General features: G+C 37.6%; 1 protein-coding gene across 1 annotated transcript; it reads right to left on the bottom strand.

The window, feature by feature from the left end:
* Window positions 1-1,517: 1,517 nt before the first annotated feature.
* LOC139800253 (interleukin-15-like) lies at window positions 1,518-4,301 on the bottom strand. The gene is made up of 4 exons (XM_071752998.1): window positions 4,158-4,301; window positions 4,030-4,068; window positions 2,376-2,495; window positions 1,518-1,628 (listed from the first exon to the last, which is right to left on the bottom strand). The coding sequence occupies exons 1-4, from the start codon at window positions 4,299-4,301 to the stop codon at window positions 1,518-1,520; spliced, it is 414 nt and encodes a 137-aa protein (XP_071609099.1).
* Between the last annotated feature and the right edge of the window lie 13,414 nt (window positions 4,302-17,715).

Below are 17,715 nucleotides of genomic sequence, written 5' to 3'. Positions count from 1 at the left end.
TATGTACCATCAGTCTTTATGATGAAGCAGGTACTTACCTGAAAAGCTGTCTCAAAACACTCGTTGAAGGTGCTTCATGGGGAGGAAACCAACCAGAAGATATTTTTAAAATATACAGCAAAGCATGGTTACTGCTCTAAAGTCATGTGGCAGTCCCCAAAACTAGTGCCAGTTTAGCCAAATGTTCTGCTTTCCATGACTGTAAGCATGCAGCTGTCTCACTAGAGTGCAAATCAGCATCTGAGAACAGCTTCCAACAAAGTCTTTCAGACGTGGACCTGATGGTAAGTGCAGCAAGTGTTGGAGGGGGACTTTGGATGTGACTGCGGGTTGGTGTCACTGCTAGGCACTCTCAGCCTGACTTGGGTTTTATTGTTGTGGTCATTTAGGTGTGGGTGGTCTTGAAGGATTGCTTCAGTCCATCTACAGTTAGTACTGGTAGTTATAAATAGTTGTATTCATACCTACTTATGGATTAGTCTCCTTTTGACTTTCTCATAGCTGTTCAGTACTTTCTGTATCTTAAAATATTGTCTCACTTGGTTTAAAGGAGATTTGTTTCATTCTTTTTGCATGCTGCTTTTAATAATTTATGTAGTAAGAAGGAAACTATTTAAAGAGAAGCATTATTCTACAGAGATGGACAAGGCAGATAGTAAATGAGAAAATAGACAAGAAATCTATTGATAAAAATTCTGTTGGACTGTATTTAGGTTAGTACAGGCTGTGCTTTAGAAGGCATCTGATTTGAGAAGAGGGTGGAGCTGATCTATTTGTGGCTGTGATGCTGACAGTATTTTGTTCGAGTCCTTTGGGTGGGGACAGAGCACTCCTTCACTGTAGGAAGAGAAGGTAAGTAGAGAAAAAAATACCAGCAGTGTAAGTATTTTCACACTTCTGGCAGAAAGCTGTTAGAAATGCTTATTTTCTTTTTGCAGCATTGAAGAAAACTCCTGTTTTTTCTCTTGTTAAATCTGTTTTTAAATACTCCTTACTACACCCACCAGCAAAACACATCAAAGACTGAAAGATGGGCTGATAACTGTTGTAGTAGGCTTACTTTTATCAATTACACATGGTGTGCATAGGCCTTGTTTTGAGTCTGCTATCTGTATGCAAAGATGCCAGTAAATACATCTTTTGGTTGCCTTCGTGAAAACGTAGAGGAGAAAGGAAGTAGTGAAAAAGACTATCATTGACCAAAGAATACTCTAGACATGATTTTTTATGTTACTGTAATTTATTAAATAAATCTACAAGTAACTTTTAATTGTTCTTTTAATAAATAGATGTCTTGCTAAGATTATTGACAAAGTGAGAGCCAGTTAGTTTTCCAAAATATATTTTGAGCCCTTAGGGCTTACAGAAAGGATCAAATGTGATCTTAGAGCAGTCTTGTCACCCTGTCTGAGAACATACAGTGGTCCAAAATGGACAGCAACCGGACAAAATACATAATTTACTCATAATTAAATATTTAAATATATGTAGCAATAAAAATAAAAACGGTTATCTGATTATTTTAGCATGGATCTCAGAAAGTTGCTCAGCTCTTGGTGAAATGCAGGAAACTTTTCCTTCTTGTTAGCTTCACAGATCCTGCATCCAGTACTGGGGGGAATTAGGTCCTGCAATACAAATAGTTTTGTTGATTGGTGATAACTCTCTTGCCCGCTAGTTTGTGCAATAATACATCAACTTTTGTTTGTTACATTTTTCTATTAAGAAAAAAGAACCCTTAAAATTTCAGGAGATTGTCGTGGGTTTTTTTCAGTTCATAGGTATTAAGGCATGATGTGGTGAAGCTGCTGCTTATAGGGTTTATATAAGTGTAAAAATGCTACAAGCTAAACACATTCACTCTCTATGATAAATACTGCAGCAGAGGCAAATCCTAATTTCTAGCCTGATGATGATTTCTAAAATAATACAAGGATCTCCTAGACATGGAATTTCTTCATGTAGTGCATGAAGATGTACTATGTTCAGTGCTGGGTCCTTTACAATCATAAAATTATGGCACTGTTTTGAAATCCATTGCTTGTGTAAATAATTGTTACGTTCCTAAAACCAGGTTTTTGTCACCAAAAGATGCCTTGCCTGATTCAGTAAATAAAACATATTTGATACTTTAAAAAATACTTACTTGTGTAACTAGTAGACCTCAAATCTGTTTGATTGTATTGCATTATCATGTGAATAGATGTTGTCATATACTTTAATGTAATTGTATTTTCCTGTAAATTCCTGTATTCTGAAGAGGTGGTAACACAGACCTTGAAGCATAGAAAGGCTTATACACTAATTCTGGTATGGTTTTCACTAACACTGTTTTTTTTTTTTTTTTTTTTAAGTGGAGTGAAAAGATTGCCTACCATAAGACTCTGGAGATTCTTCTTTATATTTTGAAGATTATCAACATCCTCATCTTCAATTTCATTCTCCAGAGTGCTTATTTCTGCCAGGTAGCATTGTAGAGTTTGCCAGCTGCACTCCTAAAACAGTAAAATCATTACATTTATAAGCTTATAAATATAAGTTTCCTGAGTACTGTTGATTCAGTTTATAAAAATCTCAATTGCCCATTGTTTTTATCTTCATATCAGATTTAAGCTTTTGGTTTTCTATAGTATACAGTTAATTTGTTACCCTTAAGGTTGCATTTTACAGTGTTACATGAGGCCTTAGTTCTGTAGTAGATTATTGTATCTTTTAAGAAATGAGCAGTCTTTACACAAAACTTTGAAGTGTTGAAACATCTATTGGGAAAACAAAGCTGTTTGTGCTCATAAGGCTGAGCCTTTGAGCCTTACTCCTGGCTGGATATCACATCTTAACCAAAGGGTTGATAGTCAAAGCCTCTGTAATTTTTACAGTGGCCTTATTAGAGCTATTTTCAGCTACTGAGGTTTGGTTGCTCTGTCTGATGCCTGCATCTTACCCAACTTTTGAACATAAGTAGCTTTTCACATCACTCTGACAGGCTGCTTCAGACACTCGGTGACAGTGTTGGTCATCAGCCTCATGTATTTGAAATTAAGCACTGGAGCTCTGAGATAATTGGGTCCTGATGTCACCAGCATGTGAGAAAAGTGACTCAGATAAAGAAGTGGTTGCAGAATCTGGCTTTAAATCTTTACTGAAACAAAATTACTTTTACGTGAGAATTCTTCTGGATTAAAAACTGAATTTCAGGTTCAAAGTAGTTAACAGGTAACTTGCTTGAAGATTTTAACTGCTTTCCAATACTGAAAACTCGATGCTTTGTTCATTCATCTACATCCACAATGAGTTAAAAAGAATAGCCCAGATCAGTCAATGATGAATTGTCTGGGGTGAAGCTGTACCTATAATACTGTCTGTGGTCTGATGTGCAAACTTCTAGGAACAAGTCGTGGTGATAATAGTATTCTTTTGGAACCAAGTCTTAGGTATTAACTGAATGCCATAAAACATGAATATAGAATACATCCAGAATGGCTTGGTAAAGTTTTGTTGCTGAAAAGAATTAGGTAAAACATAGATGAATTTCATCAATGGTGGGATATTGAAGTCTTGTAAGGTCTTAAAACAGAACCTGCCAGTGGCTCTGCATCTAGTTTGGTTAAAATAAGGGCAATTTCAGATACTGCTTGATTTAATCTATTTCTAAGTCTACTTTCATTCTCAAAATTATTTTGCTGTTAGTGTTAATAGTGTTAATGATGTTTATTCTTAAAACACTTTTCCTGTCAATTCAACCATGCGTGGAGCAGGATGAATAAGGAGGATTCATTTTTTGTTACATACTGCACAGAACAATGAGGTAATACTGTACATCAGCCTGTTTGTTTGAGAATGCAAATGAGAAGTGGAAGTGTCTTTAAGAAACTGCACTCCCGAAACTGAATACAAACTGTTCAGATTTGTCCTTTATATCTGCCCTGTAGTTTGCTCTAACAAGCAAATTACTTTGCTGTGACTCAAATATATCATTAAAAAGTATCCATACACTAAAAATCCTTCTGAAAACAGAAAATTTCAACTCACCTGGTTTTCATTTGGTGTGTAAAGGTCAAGATGAATCTTCTGTAGAGAAGAGGGGGGAGAAGTTAATTTTTCTGAAAAAACATACAAAAAAATAAGTAGGAAAGGACAAAAGAAAACCAACCACTTACATCCTTGCTTTTTTCCAGGAGTTTTAAATCTCTTATTAAAGCTCTAAGAAGCTGCACTTTTTCTGTTGATAGAGGTGCTCCATAAGCTGCAGTCATAAGCATTACTGCTGAAATACAGCTGAAGATCAGTACTTTGCACATCATGTCAGTGTTCTGATTATGTGTGTGCTAGTCTTTGAATTGTGATATATGATGAGAGCTGATAAGCTATTACTAAGGTGTTTAGTGTATTTATACTCTTCTCTCTGGGGGGAAAAAGATGGGGGCGTCATGTAAAAAAGGTTTTATTACACATTTTTTCATATGTTCTACCTGTATGGCAAGAGTCATTAGTTTTGGTTTTCCTCCCCTGATGACACTTTGGAATTTTTATAAAGCAAGAGGGATTTTACCTAGATTCACTGGTGTAACAGAAGCCCACACTCACTTTTGGCAGTGTCTCTTTGTGCTTTCTGCATAAACCACTTTTTCCCTCATGTGCTGTCCAGCTCCCCCATAAAATATACTACTGCCACACAAAGTGTTTTTCTAAAGATGTATAATTTGCCCATTTTGTTTATTTTTCTCCATATATTTATCCTTCAAGAAATCCTGTGGCATTTTTTAAGTGAAGAAGAAAGAAGCATTCTTATTTTAGTAATTGTTGATTAAACAACAGGAAGAAAGTTGGCTTCCTGTCTGAAGGTGGTTTTACCTGTCATCTTTTGCAAAGACAGTGTAAGCTTAGGTGCATAAGTCAGTCTTCATGCCATCAAATTTAAAATGTTTATGAAAAAAAAACCCAGCAGGATTTTTATTTTGGTGATTTTAAGCCATTTTTTTCTCTCCCTGCTTATTGTAATGCTGTTCTTTCCCATGTGTGCACCTTTTGCTTTTCTCCAGCTTGTGATGAAAATGTACTGCTTTTAAAAGTACTTTACAGATTTTCTTACTGATATGTAACCCACTGCATTTTGTGGTAGATATTCACAGTACTGAAGTTGAGAGTAAGTAGTCATTTGATACTGAAGTCTTGCATAATACTGCTGAATTGTTTTTCTTTTTTGGGTCAGGGATCTGTTGGCTGGTATCCTTGCAACACTGCTCTGTAATTGTTTTCTTCATTTTGAGTGTAGTTCTGAGCCAAATACTCCCCCTGCTGCCCAGAAATTTCTAACGTTATGTGAAATATGGTTCTTTTGTTTAGTGAATTTTGCTGCTTAAGCTTCGTGGAATAAATTCTGGTAATTCTGAGCTGGGTAACTACTTCACCCAGCATTGCATATAAAACTGCACATTGAAACCTACTTTACACGTTCTCATCATGTATTCTGAGAGGAAGTGGATCTGTTCAAAGCTGGTTAGAATATACTTTTGTTTGCATTAAATACAGTTCACTGTAAGACTTTTTATTAGTGTCTGTCTGCTAATGATGAAACAGGAGTTAAATGCTGAGCACTGGCTTGTCAGCTGTTCTTGAGCTGGGAGAAGCTGTAATAGTGGTTCTTGAAGTGCAACTTCATATGCCTTTTATACAGTTCCAGTGATTGCTGTCATCATGCATAGGTTGGGACAGATTAGCTTAGCAAAATACTCTCAGATTTATAAATCAAGAGATGTGTTGTCATTCCAACCACCACCACTACCCAAGTGTCCTGGAAATGACATATGACTTCCATGTCCTACCCAAATACATCCAGTCTTTGACATGCTACTGATGGAGAAAGAACATAATGGATTCCTTTTAAATCCTTATCAGCAGTTTAAGGTTCTAGTACTACAGTAGGTGGTTTTAGGTCCTGAGTGTTTTTTCAAAGGAACTTGCCTGAGCTGCAGACTGAGTGGCTTTGCCCAGGTTGTTTCTTTGTATGGTTAGTGGTGAGCTTGGAGTCTGGTGGGAGTATGAACTTGAGCCTGGTTCTGCAGCAAATCTGTTGCTCGGGTTTTACAAACAGGCTTTAACAGAGGTTCCAGTCCTGCAGTTGTCTATTTGGGAAAACTAGTCCAATGGGATATTTTTTTGTACATTTCTTGTCTTCGTTTTTGCTATTAAACAGAAAGCCTGGAGGTAAAAGATTCCTGGTTTTCAGTGTTAATGTTTTGTAGTGGAAAAGAGGCTGGTATATATACTGCCAAACTAAATTGTTGCCAAATTATTTGCAGTCTCTGAATTTAAGAAATGTATGATAAAAAAAAAGGTTGAAGTTCCTCTTTTGACAAGGTCAAAAGGCCAGTGTTAGATTATAACACTGCAGGATGTTAACAAACCACGACTATTGTTTTACCTTACTTAGTGCTATCAGAATGCACATGCTAAGCAGGTGGCTTAGATTCATCACTAGATAGGGACAAAAGCTATTGAGATACAACCTCAGTGCTGGCTGGCAGTATTGAAAGCTTAAAATTGTACACAGGCATTTCTATGCCAACAGAACTTACTCTCTTAAATTCAATTTCTTGATTCCATTTCCTTTTTACTGACTTTTCCCACTTCCTTCAAATGGGTTGTGTGGGATTTACTGGGGAGGAGCAGGGGCTTCCCCAGACATACTTATTTTGCCTACTGTCATACCCACAACCAGCACTATGTTCCTGTATTTCTGTAAATCCTGCATTCCTCCTGAGTGTTACAAGCATTAGTGCAGTAGAAGTGTTTGATCGGAGACTTTGTTCCTCATATTCTGTCCATTTTAGCCAACCCTTCTGTTGGTAGAGACCCTATAGAATTCAGTGGAGTTCTGTGGAAGATGTAAAGAATTTGTTTTGAGATAGTCTATACTGTACTATTGGAAGGAGAGTAACAGTTCATTTTCCTTAAATTCTGGAGCTGTGCCTCATCAGCTGAAGAAAGAGATGATTCAGTTGATTCAGTTCTTTCTCCAAAGGTGGCTGCAGTCAGAATCTTAGGGCATAATGATACTCCTGAGTACTTTCCAAATGTCATCTGTTCTCAATTCAAAAGAATTACTCTTTCAAAAATGATTCCTGATACTAAGGCACAATGTATGTTCAGGCCCAGCCTTGATCCATGCAGACTCTTAGCATCCTCAGCATAGATGGTTAGCAAGTACCACAAATTTACCTAGTTGTGGCTTTGCTTGTTTTGATGCTGGCTCCTGCTAAGTTCATTTGATGGTATTACCTTTCAGTCCTTCTACTGGAAGAGGCCGTGAGTCTTCCTATCTACCTGTGCTGTGACACCAAAAATACTGTGGAACTTTGTCCATAAGAATTCTCTTTTCTAGGCTATCTTTCCTGCCCTACTTGTTTTTTGCACAGAACATCAAAATTTTGATGGTTCTTGTTGCCTTTGCCTAGGGTGGTGTGCTTTCTTCTTTCAGTCAGCTTTGAATATGAACAAGAACCTGAAAGCAGCATCCTTTTAGAATGAAGACTTTGTCTAGATATGCATGGAAAATATGTGATTCTCTTTACTCAATGATATTTCACAAATCTTCTTTAGTTGGTGCTGCAGGACTCCCTTCAGTTCAGTGGTAAATGATGCTTGCTATGGCACCTGTGCTAGATATTTACAGTGTGCTTCGAGGCAGATTACATCTCTTAATGTTTATGCTGTGTTTGTTGCAGTTACTGAAAGATGTTGCTTGAAGTTATCCGAACACCAGAACATTAGATGAACTTTTTAGAATTAGTTGTGTGTTTTCGTCAGAAAAAAATGTGGCAAGTGCCTTTCAGAGAGAGTAGGGTAGTTTTAATTTATTATCTAAGTAATCTGTCATTCTGTGTAAGGAAGTGTGACAGTGAACTAGTTTCTTAATATCTTATTTAAGGAATTTTTGTAATGAAGTAACAACTGAAAAGGTGATACCATCTCAGCTTTTTTCCCGGTTTAGAGGTAAAAGGAAGAAGACCTTTTTGAAAGAGGATTGGAATGGATTATTTGCCACTGTTGTTTGTAGCAGGACCCTTTGTTAAGAAGATTGTATTTTCACCAACCCTTAATGATCAGAGAAACAAGGATGCTGGATCAAATGAGGAGGCTGTGTTTTCTTTTTCACTTAGCATAGATGGTATGTGAATTCTGTCTTGCAACTATATGCATTTTTTCTCCTGAGACAACATTTGAAATATATGGTATTGCCTTAGTCTTCTCTTAGTAGATTAATTATTGTATCAACTTAAAAAAAAATACAGAGACAAGCAATTAAAAGCTGCAATTCGCTTTAGTCTTAAGAGTGGGCATTTTAGGGGATACACTTAAGAAATAATTAATACAAATGGAAATAGAGTAGTGATTACAAGGGCAGAGTTCCATACTAGTGACCTGGTACAACATAAGTTGGAGCATAAAACTGAAGAAAAAAACCCTTTTGCTAGGAATATCCTCTGTGGGTGTCAGTGGCTGTTTCAGAACTAAGGAGTGTTCCTGGTTCTTTCCCTTTCACTCATGTTGAAAGTTACACTATTGCTGACATGGATGAAGCAGACCATCTTTGTGACACACTGTACAAGAGAAGCTGAATTGCATGAGATCACATGCTTGGCTTGAACAGCCTGAATGATAGCCTTGGTATGCTAGGTTTTACAACAGATGTAACTGGGCAGTTGTTGAGAGATGAGGGCATTTACTAGTGGAGAAGTTTGATTTGAGAAGTTGATTGATTCACACAGGTGATTTCCACAGTTGTATTGTGGTCATTCTGTACACTTTTTCTGCTATGGAATGAGTGTGTTTTCCTTTGATTTTCGTGTGTGTTGCCAGTTTTCCACTTTGCAGCTACTCAGTGATGAAGTTTACCTTCTTCCCTTGATTGAGGAAGTCTTTGACTAGTTACAAACTAGTGACAAGTCTGCCACTGCTAGCTGAGTAGTAACAAGAGTAGAGAGGAGCAATGGAACATGCATTTGTGAGACTGGAAGTCAGCTTGGCATGTCTCATGTCTAGAGCAGACTGAAGAGAAGTAGCTACATGAGCTGTTAACTCTGTGTACTGTTTTGTAATAGCTTTATGTAAACAAAATGGAGAGATTTGGGGCTGACCTGAAGAATGTTAGGAGGTATCTTCATGTTTATGAAGCCCAAAAGATGGATTAAGCTACACAAGATAGCTGTATCTAGGATATGTTGTGCACCAAATTCTGTGTAGAGTAGGGACTATATGAAAAAACTACGATGAAATAGTTGCCTCAACAGAAAATAAAAAAATTATACATCATAATGTGGTAACATGATATTTCATAATTAAAGCACTGTAGTGATTTTGGAAGAGCACATGCCTCTGGATCTGCATGTCTGCCCCAGCCCATACCCGTGCAGGACCCATATGTGCGTCACCTTCCCTCCTGTACACCGTTTTTCTGAGAAAGGAAATGCAGTTGTGGGCTGTTGAGGAGATGCTGTGCATTCTAGCTAGCATTGTGATCTGGTGCTGAGTGCAGCACCCGCAGCAGCTCACGCCCATCTCTCAATCTAAAGGAGAAATCAGAAACTTTAGTGTAATTCTTCCACTTAGTGCCTAAAGAGCATCAGTAAATGCCCCGAAAAATTGGTGGACCTTGATAGAAGCAAATTTTTCCCAGATTTGTGTCGGAATGGTGGGAGTAAGCTTCTGGGGTGACAAGCCAGTTTGGAGAATGGGAGTGATAAATCCAAACCAGTGGAGACTTTTTACCTGGCAGATGTTGAGAGAGATGTGGAAAAACTTCAAATTTAGACCACGTTTTCTGTTTGAATGCATTATTATTTTGTTATTTATGCTATAATACTGCCCAGGCACGACAAGTGAAATCCAAATCCATTGTGTTAACTGCATAAACATAGAAGGAGATAAGCTACTGGTGTATTACAGTGAACATGCTCCTAAGTAATGATGGGTAATAATAATTCTTAGAAAATTTGTGTTCAGGTATTCTTGCGCATCTTTTTCTGGAGTTTGGGAAAGATAAATTTTTACATTTTTGCAGCTCTGGAAGCAGTTTCCAGAGAGAAAAAGCTGAACAGCATAGTAGCAGAAGGAATATTACTGATTTTTCACAAGTGAAACCGCTTTTTTCTGAAATAGTGGATTGTAATCTGAGGAAAGTGGGCTACACTATCCAAATACCGGAAAATCACTTCATCTTTTATCTTACTATATCCACATATTACCATTTACTTTTGCTCACCAGTAATAGAAGTGCAGGAAATTGGAACTTTATTCATGTACTTAGAGATTTCTGAAAGGACCACAATAATCTGATTATTTTCTCTTGCTCTATTCTTGCAATCTTGATAGAATATATAGTACAAATTTTAGTTGCATAGAAGTTTTGCTCAAGATGTAGGCTTCTTCTGGGCAATTCCACACTTGAGTAGCTAGATGCAAAGGTCAGTAGACTTAGTATTGTGGGAAGCAAGGTTGAAATTTTAGTGCTGAGGTCTCAGTTGGTCTCTGGACTTTCTTACTGACAAATTTGGCAGTGGAAGCAAAAGTGATGGAGAAAGTTGGCTGGGTATTGGTCTTCCCACCGTTACTTAAATTACTGTACTTTTTACTTTCCATATCTTGCTGAAGGAAAGATTGACAGTGATTTGTTGGTGACAAATGCATCATAGTGACTTCAGTCATATATTCCAAAACCGTTTGTGAGTAAGCATTTTGTCCCCCCACCATCTCTGTTCAGATCCAAGTTTAGAAGTTTTAAAATATAAAGGTTTTGATACAAATAATTAGAGAGGGATGCCCTAATGCATGTCATTTTGTGCCTATCCAGTTGTAAAGAGTTTAAGAATAGTATCTGTTGGATTTGCTTTAGTGTTAGCATATCAATAAAACAGGACCTGTGAAAAGCTGCCTTCCATGAGATAAAGTAGGGAGCAGTGAATGTGATAAGTGAAAAGTTCCCTTTTTAACCACAGAGAATACCACTCACTGAAACAAGTATAAAAATAACTGCAGCTTACTAGGCTGCAATTAACTAATCATGCTTTTATCTGTGGGGCAAGCTGTCAAGGGAACAGACCTGACATTTATATTACTTCTGTAACTGCGCGGAAGAGAAACCAGGGTGAGAAAGAATGGAACAGGGACACAAAAATTGTCTGAAAACAGGTAGCATAAATGCACCTTCCTCTTGTGGAAATGGAAAAGCAAAGGACTTTAATCATATAGCATATAGTCCCTTAATATTGCAAATATAAATACAATCTAAATATTTTGGACACCTAAGGATTTTGTATAGGGATAGTTACACCTTAGATGTTCACTGCAAGAAACTGCTACAGTGCATTATAACAGTAGTAATAAAAGGACTTCTTGTTGTGTTTGTCTCAGAGGATAGAGAAAGAGAAATGAGCATGTACTATTGTCATTATTTTTGCATACTTTATCCATACTTTGCAGAAACCTTTTCTTGTAATAAGCTTTCCGTGCAAAATGGGAGGCTTTGAACAGCCTTTGAGTGCCCCGGGGAAAATTCTTTATCTCCAGAAGGAAATGAAACTTTTCTTCTGTGAAACATCTATTCTGGAGGATGTTCAATTAAAAAAAACCAAAATGGAATTATGTTTTAGCATAGCGTGTCTGATGTTTTTTTTATTTTGACATGAAATAAATCTTGGATTTTGTTTCCTGCTGTTTTAGCGAGACTTAATGTTCATGGTTATTCTGCTGCTGTCATAATAATGGAATTGGTTATGGAGTGCAACACTTACCCGTTGTTAGTATGGGCACCTGAAAATGGAACCTGTTAGAATTACGTGTATTCATGGTATTTTCTTCCCATTGCGATGAAATGTTCTGAGTTGTGGAATTCTGAGTCGGTAAAGGGGGTCAATGGATGAAAATTTCTCCCCTAGTAGGCAGAGGCAAACTTAAGCACCAAGAAAACTGCCTGTCTGAGATGTGTGGTTTCAAATACTTATTAATCCGAATGCCAGGTTATATTCCTGTGCTAAAACTGATACGTTAGTATCTCAAACTTAATGTACAAAGTCTCTGTGACTGAGAGAGATTTCTGTCACAGTGTGAGAAGCAATAGGAATTTTTACCCCATTCCTTTTTAATAAAAAAAGTTAGGGTGAATGTAGAATACCTTTTGTGGTTTGAGTTATAATTTCATTGTTAACAAATGTGGTTCATATGTAGAATGTAGGGGTTTCCCCCTATGGTGCATGGTGTATCCTTGCTTGTGGTAATTTGGGGTTTTTCTTCTCCAGCTGGTTTAGTTGGATGTATAGTCTTAATTCTTCCTGTTCTCCTAGGTGACTGTATATTCATTTATTCCTTTCCATCCAGTCCTGATAGGTTTTTGTAGGATTATCTGGTGCTATGAAGCATAATCTTGAGTAGGGATGTGGTTTAGAGACTCCCATGTTGTCATTCTAGCTATGACACTGCCTCCCCCGTTACCTGGGGAAGTTGCCGACTTCTGCTTTGATCTTTCTCACGAGCAAGTGAGAGTGAAATTTTACCATTACATTTTGCAGGAACTTAGTGCCTACTTCTGAATAATCCAGTCTTAATCCTGATCTCACAGAAACCAAGAAGTGCTTTGCATTGATGACTTGCCTCATTTGCGTGTACAGCTCTGGGGCACTGTTTCCTGTGTTTGGCTTCAGGTTTTTTCCCAATGGAATTGGTGATAAAATAACGCACCTTGGCTTGATAGATAGAAAGGGTGACACATAGTTCTAAAAAATACATTCCTTTTGTTCACTAAATATTTTTTAAATTATATTTGATTACATTCCTGGATTGCTGTACTAAAAATGGGTTTTAGACACCAGCATCTAAGCTGTGGTTGGTTATCCTGGTTGCACCACTTTACTGCTTTAGCAACTAGGCAGTTCTCTTCCAGGGTAATATGCAGAAGTTTGCACAATCCTATAAGCAGTTCTTTCAAGTAGGAATAAGGGCTGTATATGGTTTAAAACATGAGGAGGGGATATATAGATTAGATAGTAGGAAAAAATTCTTCCCTGTGATGGTGGTGAGACACTGGAAGATGTTGCTCAGGGAAGTTGTGGCTGCCCCATCCCTGGAAGTGTTCAAGGCCAGGTTGGATGGGGCCAGAGGGCACAGAGGGGTGTGGGGCCTCTTGCACTGCAGTGCTTCTGAGAATCCTGCATTCAAAGTGGAAGTGAAAGGGCTTTTACTTGTATTCAGAAACTAAACTGATTTTTTTTTTTCCATCTAGAAAATGATTAAAAAGTTGTAAAGAGAAAACAAAAATCAGAAAATGAGTAGGCCTTGATTCAATGTTTATTATATTTAAAAAGTACAGGTACATTAGTCACACTTTCTGAAGGATTTCTTGTCAAGGAGCTTTGCAGTTTGCAAGTGTTTTCCTGTGATTATTTTAATAAAAATATTTTTTTAGTTAAAATTAATTGGTACTTTGAAATTTGATAATTACAGAAACTGAAGTTACCTGCTTCTAACTTTCAGGGACACTAACCAGTCAGAGCACCATGCAGAGACCTGCGTGGGGGAAACCATTTCTGTTGCAGTTGAGCCAGTGCATGGTGCTCAGAAACCCCAGGAGAGGACACTGTACCTGTTCTGGGGCACCATCTGCTGGTGCCTCCTCATCTGCCTGCTGCACATGGATATATGCATAGTCTGCATGTTCCCTTGTGGTGTGGAGCACCTGCAGTTCTTAACTGAGGTCAGATCCCTCTGCTTTCAGTGAAGGTGGTTTTATAAGAGATGTTGACAGAGGTCTTTCTGCTTTACCAGTGCAGACCTATTCTCTCCATTTAAATCTTGCATGGTAATGTAGGAATTAAAAGCCTTACAGAGCAAAATAAGGCATAAGTATAGAGTATAGCTTGAATTTTAAACTTTCAATTTTCCAAGTGACTTCATATTGACATACTTTGAATCCTCATCTTCTTTGATTCCTTCAGAGGTTTTAGCTATGTTGTAAAGCCTTCATCCTCTTTAGGTTGTTGCAGATACTGCATTTTGTTCAAGAGTGGAAAAGTTATGCAAGAAAGTTACTGAAGTGATGGAGTCCTGTGGTACTTAAAGTAGAAAAGTGAGATATAAGAACACAGAAACAAAGCTTTCATCAGAAATAAATTATTCTTTAGGAGTGATGCCTCATCGTTTGGGTTCTTAACATCTCTGAAGTCTACATTAGAGTGGGTTTTTTCAGGAATTTTTCAGGTTCCTTCGTTCTGGGATTTTTAAACACACTCTTTGTAATTTACAGCAGTAATACAGTTGGAAAAGGAAAGAACATTGGGAAGCCTTCAGCTGTGTAAGCAGGAAAAGAGAAAACTAAAATGGAAGTAAAGAACTTGGTTATTGTCTCTGTAGTGTATCTCAAAGCATACTGTGCTGAGAGTGAGTGAGTTTACTTGCTGTAAAGTCTGGAATTGTATTGAATTTCCATACAGTTCTCAGAAGGTGGCAGCACAGCAATGCAGATCATGAGCTTGGCCGAAGAAACTGTGTAGATGTTCTCTCAGCTTTGATCATGGATCATCAGCACAAGTGCAGAGCAAAAACACTGTAGGCCAGTTTTGTTTTGTTCCATGCCCTCACAGCTGTAGGGACAATATGCAGGAGGAGGATTTAAAAAAGGCAGTATTGAGAGAAAGAGCATGGCATTTCTGTGCAGTACAAACCAGCATACTTGATATTCCAGTGAGTTGTTTTATATCTACACAGCAGTGTCACTTCACAGGTATCTAGGTTAATTTGTGCAGAACTGTATCTAGGGTTCTCAGAGTTAAATAGAGGAGTTATTCTAGTTAGCCGAATTGTCTGCTTTGGGAGCTCTGTTCTCTTCTGTGGCAGCACAAAACCATACTATGCATAGCATATCCTCTGTGCTTCAGCCAACACTTCTGGATGCAACAGAAGCTTAAAGCCTTTTGGTAAAGTTTCTATGTGATCTATTTCAGGTTCTGTGAGGTCTGTAGCCTTCATGAACCATGTACTTGGGAAGACAAAGCAGGCTCAGGGTCTGTTTGCTTATGACAGTGCAGTGTCAATGCAGAAGTTCTGAGATGCCAGTAAGAAATAAAAGCATATGTGTGCAAAATCTAAGGTGTTATAATAGGAAAGAGAGGCTCTATTGTATTCAGCAAATATGCACCTGAAGACACTGCATCAGCAACAGAAAGCACTCTCAGTATGCTGGCTTTCCTAGAAATCCTAGGCTGTTTAAGTGGGATTCATCATGCCTAATAATAGGTATGATAAATCTCTAGTTACCTGAGTGACAACTGTTGCCTGTTGTATTTCCAGTTACCTGTATTACATACTTAGTTTGGAGTGACTTGTTACTGAATACATCTGATTCTCTTCCTTCAGTGGACAGATTTCTCAGTGAAAAACAGACTGAATAGTTTTTGTTTCTAGAGTTACATTTTTATGTGTATGACTTCATTCTGTGTAGACAAAACGTGAAGGTACCTGGTTTTCATTCATATGAGTCTAAGGAAATCTGGGTGATGATTGATTGTCAAAGGAGATGGCAACAATAAAAAATATCCCATCTTAATGGTTATGTAAGAACAGGGAGAAGATAAACTTTGCATTCTGTGTACCTGATCTGGCAAAATCTAGGACAGTATAAAGCAATAGAGTTTAGCAAGGGGTCTCAAGGGCCACTGTCAATGTAGGAATGATTGGAAGCTTTTTTAAAAAAAAAAGAGAAAATTGCATTACTTAAAATTATTTAATATCAGAGACATAAATAAATCAAACCACATAGTCCTTAGTATGAGCATTCCATTCACATAAATGCAATAAATAATTAAATTAGATGAGTCAGTTGGTATAAAAATAAAGAATCTTGTCAGGAAAACTAAATATTATACAGAACTGTATATATACCATGCTAAAACACATCTTGAAGTGCCTGCAGAGGGCACTTATGACCAAAATCATAAATACATTGTAAAACCTCCCTGGGAGGCAATGAGCTTTTATGGCTTCCTCTATGAACTCAGTTAACAAAACAGACATTGTTTCTGCAGAGTGCAGTTAGTACAAAAAGAGTTCATCATACAAGTAGAAATAAGTCAGGATTGTTTAAATTCCCATCTGGAACTGGGATAACTAGTCCTGCCTACAGTCACAGGTTTCTGCTTGAACATCTTCATTTTTTTTCCTGAGGACAGTCTTGAAGAACAAGATGATGTCTTGAAGGCTGTTCTGTTCTGCACTGATTTCGTTTCCTCATTTGGCATTCAAATATCACACCCTGGATAGCACTCAGCCTTTCATAACTCTGGCAAATCACAGAACTAGCAGAAGACCTCAGTGCCAGAGTGTATTTGAAGTGTATAAAGTTGCCCACAGTGATTGTGCTGCCACAGCTTTCAAGTGTGGTGCTAACTAGAATCAGCTGTGATGATTTTAGTTAATATTCCCCATTCATATCTGGACTGGATTGTCCAATAAATAGTTTTCTGCAAGATCTCAGAACAATTAACTCACGTTGCATTTATTACAGTTTCTCACCAGTTTTTCAAATTCTGCAAGTAAGCATTTTGAATTAAGTTGTTCTTCAGGTGTAAGAAATAGCCTCAGTAAGAGTAAATAGCATTTAAAACAACAGTGACAAAAAAACTCTAGCACTGTGCTTGATGTGATGAGATCCATAGCTTAAAAACAGTGGAGCAGTCACTAAACAGGAGTAGCTACATTATTTACTGCATTTACGTGCTTGCCTTGTGTACACAAGCCAGAAGCTGTTCCAGTTTAGGCAGGAGTAGCTAGTTAGCATATGGCATTCTGGTAGGAAACTGCTTTGCTCTCATAAAATATCCATCCCAGGTACTTCTGGATGCATCTCAGTGATGACTGATAAATATGTAATGTACATGTTTTCTTTGTTAGGGCATGCTAATTGCATTTTATCTGCTCCACAAGAATTTTAACAGGCTCTCATTTTGCAGGGGGTAGTCATATCAGCCAGCCATGCCTTTCCTGTATTTAGCATGCTGAGGGAGTACAGGTGGAATTTCATCTGAAATGTGTTTTTCCCCACAGAATGCAGCGTCTCCACTTAGAGCATGTGGGTGAAACCAGTGACAAATGTGCTGCTAACTTTAAGATGGGCACAGGTTAGACCTGTGACATACAGTACAACTTGTAAATACTTTTCCAGTATTTATAAGACAGTTAAATGCAGGATATTTTCCCATAGTTAGCTAAGATACAGTCTAAGGACTTAAAAATAAACCTGTGTGTGTGGTAGTATTTTAGATAAGCAACTTGGTCTGAGGAGGTACCTTTTAAGGGTTCAAAGCCTCTGATTTTTTTTGGTTTGTTTTCTTTAAACAGTTTCAGACATCTGTGTATGAAATTCATTTAAGATCAAATGAAAACACAGGAGTAGCCCTCTCCTGTATTTCTAATTCAGTAAAAGGTGATAGTTCAGGCCCTTTAAAAAATATGTAATTTTGTAAAATTACAATTTAATTTTCACTGCAAGGTGAAGCTAGGATCATTCTCATCAGAATCCATCTTGTGAATAGCCATTCAAATAAAACTCCTTACTGTTTTGGGAGAAGCTTTCACTTACCACACACACACACACAACACGGCATAATATCAGTAGGAAATATTTACATTGTTCATGTTGTCTTAAATAACAATAGTGTCTGCTTTACATTG

The sequence above is a fragment of the Heliangelus exortis genome, chromosome 10, assembly GCF_036169615.1.
Source record: "Heliangelus exortis chromosome 10, bHelExo1.hap1, whole genome shotgun sequence".
Lineage (NCBI taxonomy): Eukaryota > Metazoa > Chordata > Aves > Apodiformes > Trochilidae > Heliangelus > Heliangelus exortis.
This window is presented reverse-complemented; position numbering and strand designations above follow the sequence as displayed.